Here is a 17,684-nt window from a genome sequence, read left to right as displayed (position 1 = left end):
ACTTTTGATCTGGTATTACCAACCAAGCATACTGAAAGTAAAAATGTTTAATTCTCCTGTGATTCAGGATCAAGAATTTTTTTCCTAAATGATCTCTTACAAAACTGATTTTCAAAGCTATTTTCAAATGAAATAATTTTTTTGAACTCTCAACTTAGTACACTCTTCTAGTAAAATAACCACCCTTTTCGAACTCAGTTATTTAACAGTCACAATAATATTTCATGTGCCGTCTTTAAACTGCAAAACCAGGTATTTCCATTGGGGCTCTGAGCAGCAACAAGCTTTTGCCCAGATATAGCAGGAAATTGCTCATGTCATAGCCCTTGGCCCAGTCAGGACGGGACCAGATGTGAAGAATGTGCTCTACTCTGCAGCCAGGAGCCATGGTTTGTCTTGGAGCCTTTGGCAGAAGGTGCCTGGGGAGACTCGAGGCCAACCTCTGGGATTCTGGAGTCAGAGCTACAAAGGGTCTGAAGGTAACTACATTCCAACAGAGAAGGAAATCTTGGTTGCCTATGAAGGAGTCGAAGTTGCCTCAGAGGTGATTGGAATGGAAGCACAACTCCTCCTGGCAGCCCGACTACCAGTGCTGGGGTGGATGTTCAGAGGAAAGGTTCCCTCCACCCGCCATGCCACCAGTGCTACATGGAGCAAGTGGACTGCCCTCATCACACAGCGCGCCCGGATTGGAAAACTGAATCGCCCTGGGATTTTGGAAGTAATTACTAATTGGTCCGAAGGTGAAAGTTTTGGTGTCACAAATGAGGAACAAGAACCAGTGACACGGGTTGAAGAAGTTCTGCCACACAACCAACTGCCGGCAGAGGAAACAGGTTACGCTTTATTCACTGACAGTTCCTGTTGCATCCTAGGGATGAATCGGAGGTGGAAAGTAGCTGTATGGAGCCCCACACGACAGGTCGCAGAGGCCACTGAAGGAGAGGGTGGATCAAGTCAATTTGCTGAACTCAAAGCCATTCAGCTAGCCCTGGACATCGCTGAAAGAGAGAAGTGGCCAAAGCTTTATCTGTACACTGATTCCTGGATGGTAGCCAATGCTTTGTGGGGATGGCTGGAGAAATGGAAAGAGGCGAACTGGCAGTGTAGAGGAAAACCAATTTGGGCTGCTGAAGAGTGGAAAGACATTGTGAAAGTTCGTCATGTGGATGCCCACGTCCCCAGAAGTAGAGCTAATGAAGAGCAGCAAAACAATCAGAAGGCAGATCAGGCTGCAAAGACACAGGTGTCGAAGACAGACCTTGATGGGGAACACAAGGGAGAATTGTTCCTGGCTCGATGGGCCCATGATGCCTCAGGACATCAGGGCAGAGATGCCACGTATAAGTGGGCACGAGACTGAGGGGTGGATCTAACCACAGACAGTACCTCTCAAGTTATCCATGACTGTGATATGTGCGCTGCCATCAAACATCCCAAGCGGGTGAAGCCCCTCTAGTATGGGGGGTGATGGTCCAAGTACAAGCACGGGGAGGCCTGGCAGATTGACTACATCACACTGCCTCAGACCCGCCAAGGCAAGCGCTACGTGCTGACCATGGTGGAAGCCACCACCAGATGGCTGGAGACCTACACTGTGCCTCATGCCACTGCTCGGAACACCATCCTGGGCCTTGAAAAGTAGGTTCTCTGGAGGTATGGTACCCCTGAGAGGACTGAGTCAGACAATGGGACTTATTTCAAGAACAGCCTTATCAACACCTGGGCTAGGGAACATGGCATTGAGTGAGTGTACCACATCCCCTACCATGCACCAGCTGCAGGTAAAGTGGAGAGGTACAATGGATTGTTAAAAACCACCTTGAAAGCATTGGGTGGGGGATCTTTCAAAAACTGGCAGCAGCATTTGGCAAAGGCCACCTAGTTAGTTAACACCCGAGGCTCCACCAACTGAGCAGGTCCTGCCCAGTCTGAGTCCCTTAACATAGATGGAGATAAAGTCCCAGTGGCATATGTCAAAGGTTTGTTAGGGAAGACAGGCTGGATTAATTCTGCCTCGAGAACAGACAAACCCATTTGTGGGATTGTCTTTGCTCAAGGACCAGGTTGCACATGGTGGGTAATGCAGAGAGACGGAACAACACTATATGTACCTCAGGGAGATCTGATTGTGGGGTAAGAGCCATATACAAATATGATTGTTTGTTGAATGTTACCGCCATTGTCTGTAAATTAGATCACAGAGACATGAGACAGAAGGAAATGTGTAAGTGTCGAAGGTCTGGGCAAGTGAGATAGAAGGAAATGTGTACCTGTAGAAGGTTTGAGCAAGTGAGATGGAAGTATTTACTTGATGAAGTTTTACATGGTGTTTAGCAGTATGCTCACGATATGGAGATAAGGGGTGGAATGTCCTGGGGTGATGTTATGTTGCTTGTATCCCCAGTCGTGTGTTCTGTTTACGCGAAGGTTTGTTTTGTCTACTTATCAGCTGGCTCCCCTCCCCCATCATCTGTGCTTAGGGGAGGCTACGTTTGCAGGCTTTCTGGCTCTTCCTTGTTTGCTTGCTTGCTTTGCTTTCTTGCTTTAGCTTTGCTGGCTTTTGCTTTCGCTTGTTAGTTAGTTTAGTTAGGCAGTCCAATATCTTTCCTTGGACTGTTTTTTTTTGTTCTTTCTTTCTTTCCCTTTCTATACACCATCTAAACCTGTTCTGGACCAGGACCTGTGGACCTGCAGCAGTCATTCCCAGCGCCAGAGACTGATACCACTCGCAGGAGAGATTTTCTGAGTTTGTCATCCTCTCACACCAGTGAAAGAGTTTTTTTTTTTGTCATCTGGGGTTGTTCATTTTCTCTTCTTGTGTTGGGGAGTGTTTTGTTTGATTAATAAACAGGTTTTTTCCACTTTTCCTCTGAGGAAATTCTTCCCGAACCTGGTGGTGGGGGGAAGAGTCGTGGGGGTTTTGTTTTCTGGGGGCTCCTTCTGGAGGTTTTCCCTAAATATGCCCTAAACTAGGACAATTTTGTTCTATTATTCTTTTAAAACTGTGTGTAGTAAAGGAGCAACATACCCTCAAAAGACGTGGGAAACATTTGTCTGAAATTCAGACAGCTGTCTTTATACATATAATGTAGGTAAAGTTTTTCTTAAAATACAAAAAGTTCAGGTAATTATTACTCTTTTCCATGGACAAACATTCCCTGTTTTGGTACTTTTCTTTCTATAAATACCAGCTCGCAGTTCACACTTGTCAAAAGCACGCCAGTGTTTGGAATTCTTACTTAAAACTACTGTCTCCACTTGTTTGAAAGCAACATATTATTAAGATCACAAATTAACTGATTAAGGACAGCAGCTGTATCTCTGATATATAAAACAAAAAGTATCTGAAAAAACCACAATATTTAGTAACACTTTGGGTAGTTCAAAGGTATAGTCATGGTATGGAAAGCCTGATCTGCCAGATGACATGACAAATACTCAACATTGTGATCACTCTCTGCTCTAACAAAGTGATGGCGCAATGACTTGACAGAGATCTCAAGTGTTTTATTTCCCAGTCTCAGCCTTCTTAAAACGGATCCAACACATCTCATTTCTCTTGCATTTTGCATAAATACTGACTATTGCCAACACGCTTGGGTTGCATTCAGTAAGGGATCCCTTACTGAATGTTCTCAATGGGGAAAGATGCTTTTAGAATACTTTCCTGGCAGAAGGTATATTAAGAGCTAGTAATTTCTGAGACACATGTGAAAACTTAAACAACAAAATGTTTTTGTTGACAAGTATACTTCAATCTTATCCAAAATTTTAAGAAGGTCTTCAGGAAAACATGTATCTTAGTGCTGGATAATCAGAATCTGACCCTATTTTGCATAATCCCCTCACCTTTCACCACACCACTGTAGTCAAAGGTTCATATAAACCAAGCTAAAGAACATTTCTCCTTTCTCTAGCTAATTGTTTTCATGGACTAAAACCAAGCAGACATGCTTCTGTATACTCATAAGTATAATAAAGAGTTGCACACTTTGGTGATAAGGGTTAGCTCACTCCAAGGCTGAGGACAGTAAGAAAACTTTTGCCTCTTTTAGTTCGAAGATTTAGCCACAAGGCAAAATACCTGTAATGGTGTCCTGCCTCCTTGAATACTGGGTATCCAAAAGGAAAAAAAAAAAGAAAACTTTCTTTTTTGAGTTTCTCTCCCATGAAGGGAAAAAGAGAACGCTGAAAGGGTCAACAAGATACAACATTTATGGCACTCCAATGAATTAGATTAAGTGAAAGAAGATGGAGACACATTTTCAGTATCCTGTATTGTTTTAGTAAACATTTTAAGATGGTAAGCAAGGAAGTGTAAATTGCAACTGCTGGATCTATATAATGTGGTAAGAAGGTCTAAAGATCTGGACAAATAAATATAATTAGATGAATTTGCACTCCCTCTTATGGGCAGAAAAAGAACATATCCCTGATTTTTCAGGTTGAAGTAAGGCCAAGATCCAAAAAGTGTTACTTACCTGCAATTCTCTTTCTCTGAAGGTGAATATTATATTAGAGCCACACTTTTGGAACTATCCTACTGCACAGGAACTATAGGCAATATATTCCAAAACAGAATTTCTCAAATGAAAAATTTCTTGACCAGCAGATGGCATCCTCCTACACATTCTTGAGGCATAATAACCATCAGCATATTCAATATTTACTATTTTAATCAATTAAAAAAAAAATTATTAGATTGAAAAGGAAAGAATGTTTTTCCTTCTAGCTGGGGAGGTAGAATAAATGTGTGGATCTGTTATAACAATTACCTTCAGAGAAGAATTACAGGTAAATGTTTTTCTCTTCTTAATGACAAGCACAGTGGAATTCTAATAGATCCACACTCTTATGATTGAAAAATCCCAGAATGCATCTGTAAGAAAACTATAGATAAAAAAATGGAATATAAAGGGGGGAAAAAAGAGGTATTTAGTAATTAGTTAGTACTATATGTATCAGTCTAAAATCCCAAACATGAACAATATTGGATATGGAGAAATAAATACTTACCAAATAAATAAGAAATACTGTAAATCTCTGGGAATGAGGGATTCTGCAATTCTGGATCTAGCAAAAAATCTTCTGTGAATCCACAGAGGACTCTGACTATCAGTATTTGGTAAGCATTTCAGTATTCTAAGAATTTTTAAGCAGTTGTACAAGCATGGGTATTTTAAGTGAACATTTTCTATTTTTTAAGGAACATACTTTCATTAAACAAAGGTATTACATGTTTTTCAGCTACCAAATCAGAAGAAATTGCAGTATATAGCAATGGACTCTGTTCCACTCCACACTTAGATGAACAGAAGAACAATTAAAAAAAAAAGATTAATTATTTCTATTCAGTTTCTGTAACTGATGACATGCTTAAGAAGTGAGTTATAATGTACATATTCCAGAACTGTAAGAATCTGATTATCAATCTCTTCTATTATTAGCACCTAATGCTTCCTGAAGAACAACTAGTAAAAGAACTCAAGTTGTAGACATTAGAAGTAAGGTTTTATGCTTCTAGTTTTTTCAAAAGAGTAAAGTCTAGTAAAGCATACATAAAAGATATTTACTATTCTTGTTTCTACTTCAGTAGTTTAAGAACACATAGCTGTGTATGTGTAACACATACTATTACACTGAATCTCCCAAGACCTTCTTCCTTGTATTTACATACCCATGCCCATCCAGTCTGATGTTTCCAACAAAGTCATAGAGATGTCGGTTTGGGCTCTCACACTCAATTCTCCCAGAGAGCTGCATCAAGCTTTCTGTGTCCTTGATGTCTGATGTTAGTGGCAAACCCTGTAAACAAAATTCATTTGTCATAACATTAAAAATACTATCCAGTAACAAATCTACGTATCATATACCTAATAGCAAAAGAAGAAAACAATCATCCCTAAGGGAGAAGATCAGAAAAGCTACACTTCACTGTTGCAACTGGGTGCTACAGTGAAGAAGTCACCCTGGCATCAGCAAATACCACAATCATAATCCATCACAGAGCTCAGCAAGAATGTCCCTGCATACAGACAGCACACTCAGACAGAACCTGCTATTCCCTACCTGTCCTTGAAGGACAATACCGGCCCCATCAGCTGCTTTCTGCAGGGTTTCTGCCTCATCATCTGTTAACAAAGCCAGTACCCAAACTATTTATGTTTCTACCTATTCTCCCAAAGAAAAACCTTAAAACAAAGCACAAAGAATGACTTAGGAATAACCATTCATTCCTCCACTTTTATGATGCCAATAATCCATAGGTTTTTATTCCAACCACTAAAATTTCAGTGTCTTCTAGAACATCCATTAATAAAATGTTTTTATAAGCATTAATAGACAAAAATAATAGAAATATTCTCAAAAATTAAATTCCTACCTGTCGAATTTTTAAGTTTGTTTCACCATCTAAGTTAGATGTTTCAATGTAGCACATGGCCTGTGGTTCACTATTAAGAGAAAAAAAGTCCTGAATTCAAAATTACAATGAAAAAACCCATAAACTTCCTGTAATCTTGTAATATTTATTTATACAAACAGGTTTGTCTTATCAAATCTTCAAAACCAGAATAATTTACAGCCAAATCTATAAAACCTAACATAACAGCACTTTACATTTTCAGAGAAGTTTGCCAAAGCCTATTTTCTTAAACAAAACATTGATAAAAGCACTGTACACAGCAAAAGTGCTCTGTCTTCACACACGAGATTATGATATGGGCACAGCGTAGTGCATTTCTAGTGCTTACTAGAGCAGGCAGCAGGAGTTCAAGATACAAAAGTTGCCTTGCAAATGGTTTTCTTAAAAAAGAAGTCTAAATTATGGATAACATAAGTTTTTGAAATATATCCTCCTTCTGCCATTTCAAAAGCTTTTTTACAAATTAAAAGTTTTAAGTTAACACAGAATATTACTCCTTGAATGCACAATCTATTTGACAGATACCAAGAAATTTCTAAATTAGTGCAGCTCCCATTTTCTGGGCATGAGGACAGAACACCTACTATTTAAATCTAAAGTTTTGATTCTGAAAAGGATCAAATAAGTCACAAAAACCTCTTAACACTTAAAAGAATAAAGGTTTACTTTTTACTCCACTTTAATGCTTCCAGTATTTTCTTTCCTTCTAGAATGAAATTCAAGCATCAATTATTTTAAAAATTTCCTTTATTAATGCAACAGTGGCTGCAGGTAAGTGACTTAATTTCAGATTATTGGCAGGATAATATCAAGTAGGCTATTTTAAAACAATTTTGTCAAGTACAAGCATTAAAATGTGAATAATTATAATAAGGTACATTCAGGCTACTGTTTTATTCTTGGCAAACTTCCCCAAAAATATAAATAACTTTTATTTAGCCTGTTTGGATGGAAGCACCTGAGTAAGACACACAATTCTAAAATTTTTATTAGTTAACAATAAAAACCAAACAATATTTTCATAAAGCACTTTTAAAACATACTAAGGTAGCAAAGACATTTCAAGTGAGACACATGCTTAATTGCAGTAACTGCAGCAGATTACAACGACCTCCAAAGTAAGTTACAGTTAGATCAAGGCAGGCCCATTGATTGGTTAAGGAAAAAACAAAGTGTGGTAAGAGTGCAGACAATAGCATAAAGCTGACATGTCTAAGAAACATGCACTTTGTCACAATACACAAGAACAACGCTGCTTTTGCCACCACATGCAGCAGAGATTGTGCAACATCCAAGTTTGTGCAGAGGGTCCTCTACCAGTCCTACCAATGTTAAACTATGTTCTTTGCTGAAAATAGTGAGTTGGTAAAACATGTAGATTCCTCTTAAACATATATTTAACCTGGTGTTTAACTGTGTTTATTCAATGACAACTTGTTTGATAAAATTTCATGAGGGTAGTGTAAAAACCAAGAGGAGCGAAACAATTTTAACTTCTTGAAGTGTTACTGTGTATTTTCATTCTAAAAATCTGTACTTGATAGAAGAACCCTTTCTAATTTTATAAATAAGTAGGTTTTGCTGGAGAAAGGCGAACAGCAAAGATTATCAAAATGGCAGTGTTATTCATATTTGGTATATGAGGACCCACATACACGTATCCTGTGCAACTACATTATTCTAACCTTGATGACAGACTGATGAGATCAGCTGGGAGATGTTCCCCATTGGTCACTTTCACTACTTCCCCTACTGCCACCTACACATCCCAGTTTGAAATGATTAGAACAGAAAAATAAGTGACAGGAAAAAAAAAAAACAACAAACAAAACAAAACAAATGAACAAAGACAAAAAGACAGAGTTTGAAATTATTATTCAAACAATACATGTTAATTAAAATGTCTGATGACAATTTTTTCAAAATCTATTTTAATCAGGTCAGAAAGAAAAGAGCTAGCACACTTTTATTTTTACTAAAGTGGTTTATTTTACTGTAAGGCACAAACTTAAGGCTGCAGAAAACACTGATATTGTATGTAAACATTAAACAGTGTTATGCTTATTTCTCAACCAACCAAGTTTCTAGCCCCTCCATGCATCAATTTAAAAAATTAAAGTCACAACAACAGATTTTACACCAACTTTTCCGAAGAGCCAGGTAACCAGTAAGTTTTCTGTGCAGACATGCCAAAAATTATTTTGCATTTTTTTCCAGTTTCGTAAATTCAGTGTACACTGAACTAGCAAGAACCATACAGAATTAAATTTCTGAGGTTTGTGCTCTTCACTGTAAGAGACTGTCGTTTCCTAAATAATTAAGATCCTCTTGTTCTCCAGAAACTGCTATTGCTGGTAAAAAGAATCCAGTATTATTAGTTTGAATTAAAACCAGGCCCACAGACTTGCATTGCTTTTGGAACCCAAAATGTAACTGGGCATCAATAAGGACCTGAAAGCAAAATTGACGAGAGTCTTCCTGAAGAAACATGGAGGTGAGAGACAGAGGAGAGAGCACATGTCAGTATGCAGGCAGAATTAGAGGTCATGTAGTAGTACAGGGTTCTCTCCTGAAAGCAAGCCTGAAACAGGATCCTAGTAATACAACTAGGGAAGAACTTTTAGCTGAAATGCCTGAACTGGGCCAAGAAAAGTAACTGTGATTCAAAGAGTCCCACTGCAAACTGGATCCTAGAAGAAAAGCTGACAGGAAAATTCAGTAATGGTGAGTAATGGTGATAGTTGGACACACATGGTGTGTTCTACTAAGGGCACTAAAGAGGGATTAAACAAAGTGGAAACTGTCCTGACCAAGTCCAGTAGCAGCTATTATTTTCACTGTAAACTCACGAGAAAGATTTCTTCAGGGGTACAAGGATTGCAAAGTACACTTTCCAGGCAGTTGGTATTTTCCTGTGTGTAAACCACAACCGTGATGCAAGTGTCCTCCAAATTTGAAAGGGCAAAACTGTGAAGGCACCTAGGAATAGACTCAAATTTAGGGGATTACTCAGGGAGATTATGAAGAAATTGCTCTGAGAGGATGCAACCTCTTCCACCTGCAAAACACTATGGTTAGCATGATGGAAACTATCATCAGGCCAACAGAAAAAGTGTCCTTGCCGCATGGTGTATTGCCAGCAAAGTTCTTGGTGGAGAGGCAAAGATCATGGTGGAGAATTTATAAATGCTTCTCAGAGGACTGAAGTAAAAAGTTTACAGAGGACTCTCAACACAATCTAAGTTAGGACTAACATTAGCACTGGAGACAGACTGTGAAGGAAATTTACAGTATTTTCTGGGAACTACTTTACACTTGATAATAATATATTAGAAGTGCTTTAGAAACAGCTACACCTAATTTTGAGATACAATGGAAAACAGAAACAATGTACTAGTCTATACCACAGTCTGTCAACAGAAATGCATAGGATCCAAACTTTGTTAACTGTAGGCATGAGTAGATTAATTAACTTCAGTGGGGTCATAGAGGGTTTATATCTAAATCATAGTCATACACATAACACTTCTGCTTGTGCCAGGAAAAAAAAAATTACAATGCATTCACATTTAGATAATATTCATTAAAAAGGATTCTCGGAACATGTTGCCTGTTGACCTGATCAAATAGATGTTGAAAAATGTGCATCTCCCACATAAGATGTGGATTTCTTAAATAAAACTGTCCAAGGAAATGATGATAAACAAACTCTGATTGTCCATGTAAAAAGGGTCACAGCATGACATGCTAAAAATTGTCTTGCTTCCAACTGATGAAATTATTCATAATATATATATATTAGATAATAAAGTGAGTGTTCAGACAGTGCTAATTTGATGATTCACATCTCATGTTCACTTTTTTCCCTGATTCAATTATCAAACTGGAGACTATAATTTAAAAACCATTTCTGTTCCCTGTAATATATCCATTCTGATTTACTTATGAGATGACACTTGTTGGGGACATATCAAAAAGCCAAGATGGTTAAAATACGGTAGTTGAGGTCCAATTTTTAGACAGAGAATCATCCTTTTCGTATTATAGCCAACAAAAAAAATAACCCTACATTTTTCTTATGGGTAAATTGAATGCCAATGCAATTTCAAAACTGCAATTGTCACAGTTTGAAAAAAACCCATTGCCTTAAATGATAAATGACCAAATGAACACAAGACTACAGTTCTGAACAGCAGTATTTTTGTTTATTCTTTATTTCCTTGGAGCAATCACAAATAAATAAATAAATAAATAAATGTAGGGTAGAGAAACCAGCCTCTACACTATAAGCATCAGTGGGCATCTCTACCTTGATGAGAGCAGTACAGTGTCAGCAGGTATATACTCTTTGCCTTTTATTATAACTATATCTCCAACATCTACCTGAAAGAAAACTGGGAATTGGTTAATGGTCTCAAACAAAAAGTATTACACCCTTGTTTTAAGCACAGTAAATATTTACCTGCTGAATTTGCTATCAAGACTGTTAGAAAACACACACTTAGAGAAGTTAGACTGTACAACTGGAGTTCTGTCAAAAGTTATCGGAATTCTTTGGAAACATAATCTTTAATAAGCCTAATTAGCCAAATAAGCCTAATCTTTAATACTCTTCTCTATGCAGCTCTTAATTTTGCTCGTTTTGCGAAATACTTTACTGAAAGGCTGAAGCTGAGTTAAAGAAGAAATCAGCCGCACCTAAGACCAGTTTTGTTGCATCACACTATATCCTTCTTCAAAGGTATAAGCCGATTTCATCTGAACCTTGCCTCCAAATTATGGTGGGTTGAATTTTCTTCAAGTTTTCAGGTATGGAAACCATTCAAACTAGGTGACTAGGTGGTAGCATAAGATTTAGTTCTTGAAAGGTACCTTTAAGAGTTCCCTCCTAACCACTGAATAAAAGTCTTTAAAGCTCTCATGATTTAAGTTGATGAAGTTCAACAAATACACAAAGTAATTACTTCCTATAAAGAAGCTTCTGCCTTAGCAAACCACATTAGACTAAGGAAGTGAGTAATTTTGCCACAGTCATCATATTATTCAGCTTATTCCCACTGAACTTAACCAGTTTAGATTCATGTCATCAAAACTGACTTGATTTCAGAGTACATTCTGAGAGACAAATATCAACAAAGAAAAAATAAAATACAAAAGATTATACATTTCTCATCATACCAGTTACTTTTAATCCTTAAAAATTACATGGAAAAATAAAACAAGTATTAAATATGCATTATGCTCTAAAAATGACCAATAAAGACACACACCTTTTCCCAGTGGACAATCTCCCATGCACCATTTCGCAGTACTAAAAAAAAAAGAAAAATTAAATAATTTTCCAGTCATACAATCTAACTGCAGTATACAGGTATGTGCTAGATTCCTTATGAAAAGCCATACAGACACACCTCATCTACATAATATTTTAGAGCATGCCTTGTTTCTATGAATTCAGATCAAGCATTTCAAATATATATATATATAGCACATATTCTTTATAACAGTTTTTGTACCACTGAATCTTATTACAAAGTCAATTAGAACATTTTACAGTCCTTGAGAATCAAATAAATCTGATATATGATTTTTACGATTATGTGTTTTGCAAAATAAATGAGTAATTGGAATAAAAAAGTTCCAAAGTTAAAAAGTTTTGAAATTATTGGGGGTGCAAGAGGAATATATGCAATATTCATTTAAAGTGCCAGGAGGTTCACTGGAGATTATCTATTCTGTTATTATTGTCGTATCAGAGAACTTTAGGATCACTACAGTCACCTTCTCCACAAATATACTGAACACACCTCATGCTATTTAAAGTAGTATTTAGTATAGTTGTTTCCTGGTAGTCACAATTAATACTGAAACCACATTCCACTGTTCTAGTTTTAAGTGTTACTATTATGATAGAAAAAACATGCATTGTTCCCAGTTAACTGCCAAGCTTGTATTTTCAGATAATAATAAAAGTAACTTTTTTTATCTCCAGTTACTGAAGATACATATGCATACTGAAGACGGATATGCATAAACAAAAAGAAACATACTGCTATGTATCAATACTCAGACAACTTTAAGAGATTGTTCCCTTTCACTGGGTTTTCCACCTTTTAAACCATCAGGAAGCTCAAGTCTGCAGTCAGGACCAAGTTCTTATGCAACAGTGTATTGACTTCAAAAAAGTGGATCAAAATCTGGGACTACATACGGCCTTTACATTTAAGTCTTCCTGGAGGATCTGTCCAGACTGAATCCTTTTCTTGTGTATCTCAATGATATCTGCAATCATTACTTAACCAGCTTAGTAATTCTTTCTGCTTGGTAAGTCTTCTCCTTCCTTCCCCCAAATTTATTAATGTTGATATGCTCAGGACAATGGTAAATGGGGCACTCTCCCTTTCTGACAGTAAGCAAGATATTGCAATGACTGCCTCACCAACCAGCTGATCATTATACAAAATCTGTTCTGACAAACTATTTCCCCCACTGGTCAAACTACAGATTCAATGTGATGACTGATTGTAACACTGTCCTAAGGAACCCAAGACATTTGATAATTGTGCTACCTATTTCCATCTGCTTGTGCCAGCAACATAGCTTATAATACAGTGATACTGATTTGTGGGGCCATGGCACCAATCAGATGAAAGAACGGATCCAGACAGCTAAGTTTCACGAAGAGTTGCAGTATAATAACTGCCGGTGGAGTTCTGCAAGTCTGAAATACATGTATGTCACCAGATATGGCCACGGGCTTTGCAAGAAGGGGCTTCTATCTCCAGAGGCAAGGTTCTATCCTGCCGTCACCCCATGCCAAGGTGCAAGCCTTCACTGCTTCATGCATGCTGCATCCAGGGTTTGCTGCACCCTTTGATGAGCCAGTTTAACCCACTCCATGGAAGGACACTATCATTTTTTCTTTCTTGGATTTGCTTCTGGCTAGTTTGACTGGTTAAAGTCAGCTGACTAACGGATGAGTCAGACTCATGAAAACATGCTGAGCCACCTGTACTCTCAAGAGTACTCTAACCCTAGCTTGATCTGATAAGCTTTTAAGGACATGCAGCCTGAGGCAACAAAAATCATCCCCAATGCAGCCTAATACATCCAAATCCTTTGCAGAAGGTTTTTTAATAGTAAACTTTTAGAAAGTTAATTACTTAAGGCTAACTGAGATACAGATTAAGGAACAGAAAGTTGAATGGGGACCCATATACAGAATCTACATGCACATGTCATTTCATTAACAATTTCATGTGTTTAAAAGTCAACCAAAGGTGGAGCTGCATACACAATGTACTATGCACATTGCTGATTTTAGGGTCATAGAACTGCCGAATACATGAAAACAAAGTAAGAGAGCACCATACTGATTAACTTTTTAATTACTGCTTTGACAATAGATTGTACTTGACAATATATTTAAAAATTGTTTTGTCAGGATGCAAGGATCAGTGCTGCACTTATGTGAATCCTGCAGCAGCTCAGGAAATGTGTTTCTCAGTGCTAGCAATATTTTATTTATTCCCATCACACATTTAACTTCCAGGATACTCTTCTGCATGCACGGAACATTCAGGAATCTTAGGAACAGTTACCTAAGACCCTGATGAGAGGTAACCAAGAAGAAGAGTCAGAAAAGAGAGTAAAACAAGCCTTTTATTAAAACTTCATACATTTGGGACAAAAAGAAAATTGAAAAGGCATTTTAAGATTTCACTGCCACCAAAACTGTTGATTCATTATCAAAAGCTGTGAGTGGTTAATAAAAGAATTTTGGATGTTGATATTAAGTTTTCTTTGGCTTTCAAGTTTTCTTTTGGTTTTCTTTTTAAGAGGTTATCTGTTTCTCCAGGTCTGTCCTCTGGAGATTTCTATTTCTGTGACTTCAGTCAATAGTTTTGTCTCTCCATCCTAATCTCTCCATACCTGCTACTGAGCTCAGTAGTTTCTACATACTCAATAGTTTCCTAAGGTATTTTGCCCTCCCAGCCCCCATAAATGTTACACTAAAGATTTACATACAATTTAGGTAGGCTTTATAATTTATGTTTCCAGTATTTAGCAGCGCTGCACAATTGCTTAACTGATGACCCATTTCGCCCTAAAAAACTTATGGTTATTTTTATTATATAGTTAAAAGAATTCCATGTAAGATTTTTCTCTTTGTGGTATTTTTCATATTTTCTGCAACCAAATTCACATGACACTCATTCCTCCTCCTGTTTATAAAAACAGGACTATTTCCATCCAGAGAGGTCTACCTCAGAACAAGCAACATGAAAAGTTGAAGAGCAGCAAAGCAGGAACCTAAATTTTGACATTCTACCTGACAAGTATGTTTAGGGTACGCTAATATCTCCCTCACTTCGCGAGTTAAAATAATCACAGTTTTATACCACTTTTCTTTATCAAAATCTATTAAAAAAACCACATGCTAATGTTTTGGTTAGGGTATACTGGTTAAGTATCTCATAATTTCTAATCAAACCTTTACATTGATTTAATAAAAAACCCTCAACTAATCAAATCCAAAATAACTCCATTAGTCTTTATCCACAGTTTTGAAGCACCACAGAAAGACAGTTCCCTTTTTTTGAAGCTTTCTTCCTATCGCTGGCTGAAAAAAATTTTGTCTATATTCAGAAATTTTAATTATAATGTAGGCCCATTAAATATACAAGTGATTATGATCTTCTAACAGTGACAGCATTGCCTGTGCTAAATGAGTAAATGATCAAGTTTCTTAAGAACCTCACAACCTTAATCTAGAACATATTCTATTTTGCCTAATGTCACTGCAAATTATTACTTCAACTGTTTACATTATGAATTTTGAAGCAATCTGATCTGCACGTACAATTTTCCACTCAATGACATCAGCAGTTCAAATTGTATTACTACCGTGTGCAAAACTCCAACCCTCCCCCAAAAAAAAGGTTAAAAAAATTTCCTACCTTGAGTTTGTTTCTTGTTCACCGCATTATCAGCTTTATGCCTTTTCTAAATTAAAAATACAGAATGGTTAAAGACTTCTGTTGATAAAATAAAGCTTTCATACTTCTAATAAAAACCCCATCTATTAGCTCCTCCCACTCATCTATTTAATAAACCACATAAACATTCAAACAGGACTATTAATTACTTGCGTAGTTATGAACACCAGGAAAGTCACACCCAGTTCCAGGCTTATTGTATTGTACTAAAATATCCTTTCATGTTGGCAATCTCTCTCTGGACAAGTTCTGTACACAAGGAACTGGTGCATTTCAATACCATAAGTTTGCCCTTTCCTGGAACTGGGAGATGATTCTACCACAGCAAAGATCAAGGAACAACTCTTCATCTAAGTGCCTCACACAAACACCTGAAGCCAGGCAGTGACTGTGTAAACACAATGACTCCACTTCTACAAAGCTGCCTGCAGACTTTAACAACAGAAACAAACAGACAAACAAAAAATCAACAGCACACCCTCCCTAAACAGGTGATGATGCTCATCAGTTTTATTATAGCTGTGAGACATCTTTTGACAGTAATCTTTTGACACAGCTATCAACAACTAGCATTTTCAAGGTATGACCAAACTCAGATACAAAAAGCTCAGGAGAGTACTAGTTTAAACACACTATTTAGGACTCATGAACCCAGTTCTTCCTGAGTAGGAACATGTTTTAGAAGATTAATTTAAACAGATTTAACTGGTTTAGGTACACTTTTGGAACAGATGTTCAGAATTCATGCAAACAATGCATGAATGATGCAAACAAAATCAGAAGTAATCTTGTAAAATTAAAAAATAGGTCAAAATATTTAAGTGATTTATTGCCAAAAAAATGTTGATTTGACTCTGAGTTAGCAGCTCTTAAAAGGCCACCTTAAAACTTCGCAAAATTGAAATATTTTTTACTAGATTTTCACAGATTACCAGCTCCTTTCAAAAAAGTGGGGACTGTGCAGATAAATAACCTTTGATCAAAGGGAAAGCATAACTTGACCAAAGCAGATGTCTGTTTGCCTTCATGGAATCTCGTTCATTTTGAAAAGGTGAATGCCCAGTGCTTTCTGAGGTATGATGGATGAAAATCACTGGAAACAGCCAACAATCTAACACTGCCTGTCACAAGTCTTGCTAGCACCTTTGAAGCATACATGGAAAACACATGCTGTTCATGAATAATATCTTCTGCTACCATCCTCCTCCTCTTGGTATTTCATTCCAGAAAAAGAAACATTTGGGTCTTGAGCTAAAAGTGTTATTTTGACAAGTGTGTTTATTGTTACCAATATACAAGATTCCCATTCAAAAGCTTTGGTATTAGATGGAAGATTACCATTTGTGGAGATCCTAAATATTTCACTGTGTAAAAAACCTGAGACATAATGAAAATTAATGGTTAAGGGAATAAACTTTGAATATTTTACTATGCAGAAAGTGGTCAGCAAACACCAGCACAGCTGTATTGGTTTTAGGTATCTCTGCAGCATTTGGTAATGTGAACTTTATTTAGCTGGTATATGCAAAACCCATTATACCTGATCCCTGTCCTTCTCCCCTGCCACACCAAACTGTACACTTCAAGTTACAAAGAGCAAATGGTAGAAATAAATAACAAAAGAAAAGTGACTGGATGAGATAATTTTAAAAGGGACACTTTGTACAGTATCAGCAGCCTCAGTTTTATACTTGCCTAGACACTGACAGATGGTGTAAGTCTGTAAGCATTAACAGCAGAATTAAAAATATCTAAAAGAACATGAATTGATTTTATGGCTTTTTTTCAAAAGGGTTTTGTTTATCCAAAGAGAAAGCAACAAAGGCATTTAAGGAGAAGGTGATTGTAAGGCAGCAAAATCTAGAAATGCCAAGTAGAAGAAAAATACCTAATGGAAATCTCATTGTGGCTTGCAGGATCACTTAACTCTGTGACTCAGGAGCTTCATACAACCTAGAAAGCCTATATTTTGCCAACCATCTATTCAGAGAGGTAACTGAGGAGAAAGCCCAGTCAACTGTAACAATAAAGGCAGCTTGTGACTAATCACCCTCCATTCCAAGCCTCCTTTGCAGCTCAACATTCTTCCTCTTGGCCATGTTTCTGCATATACATTTTAATCCTGCTCAAACACAGTAAATCTGATGTTCCCAGGCAGCCTACTATTTGTGTGCAAGGAAAGACTAAACCACCTGCAACCCTTTCCAAAACTCAACAGAAGTGCCCACAAACAGGAACACTACTCTAGTGGACAAGAC

The 17,684-nt window shown here is 37.2% G+C and overlaps 1 protein-coding gene across 3 annotated transcripts in view; it reads right to left on the bottom strand.

The window, feature by feature from the left end:
- Positions 1 to 17,684, bottom strand: part of ATP8A1 (ATPase phospholipid transporting 8A1) — a 111,126-nt gene that overhangs the window by 79,472 nt on the left and 13,970 nt on the right. For 2 of the 3 annotated variants that reach the window (XM_033059594.1, XM_033059595.1), the window contains exons 5-9: positions 15,388 to 15,433; positions 11,698 to 11,738; positions 10,737 to 10,810; positions 6,386 to 6,455; positions 5,681 to 5,808 (exon numbers count right to left, since the gene is read on the bottom strand). In XM_033059594.1, coding sequence (XP_032915485.1) covers positions 5,681 to 5,808; positions 6,386 to 6,455; positions 10,737 to 10,810; positions 11,698 to 11,738; positions 15,388 to 15,433 — 359 coding nt within the window. Of the gene's footprint in view, positions 1 to 5,680; positions 5,809 to 6,385; positions 6,456 to 8,112; positions 8,187 to 10,736; positions 10,811 to 11,697; positions 11,739 to 15,387; positions 15,434 to 17,684 lie in introns of all 3 variants that reach the window. The other variant, XM_033059593.1, reaches the window with a different exon arrangement.

This window comes from Catharus ustulatus, chromosome 5 (genome assembly GCF_009819885.2).
Source record: "Catharus ustulatus isolate bCatUst1 chromosome 5, bCatUst1.pri.v2, whole genome shotgun sequence".
Classification (NCBI taxonomy): domain Eukaryota; kingdom Metazoa; phylum Chordata; class Aves; order Passeriformes; family Turdidae; genus Catharus; species Catharus ustulatus.
This window is presented reverse-complemented; position numbering and strand designations above follow the sequence as displayed.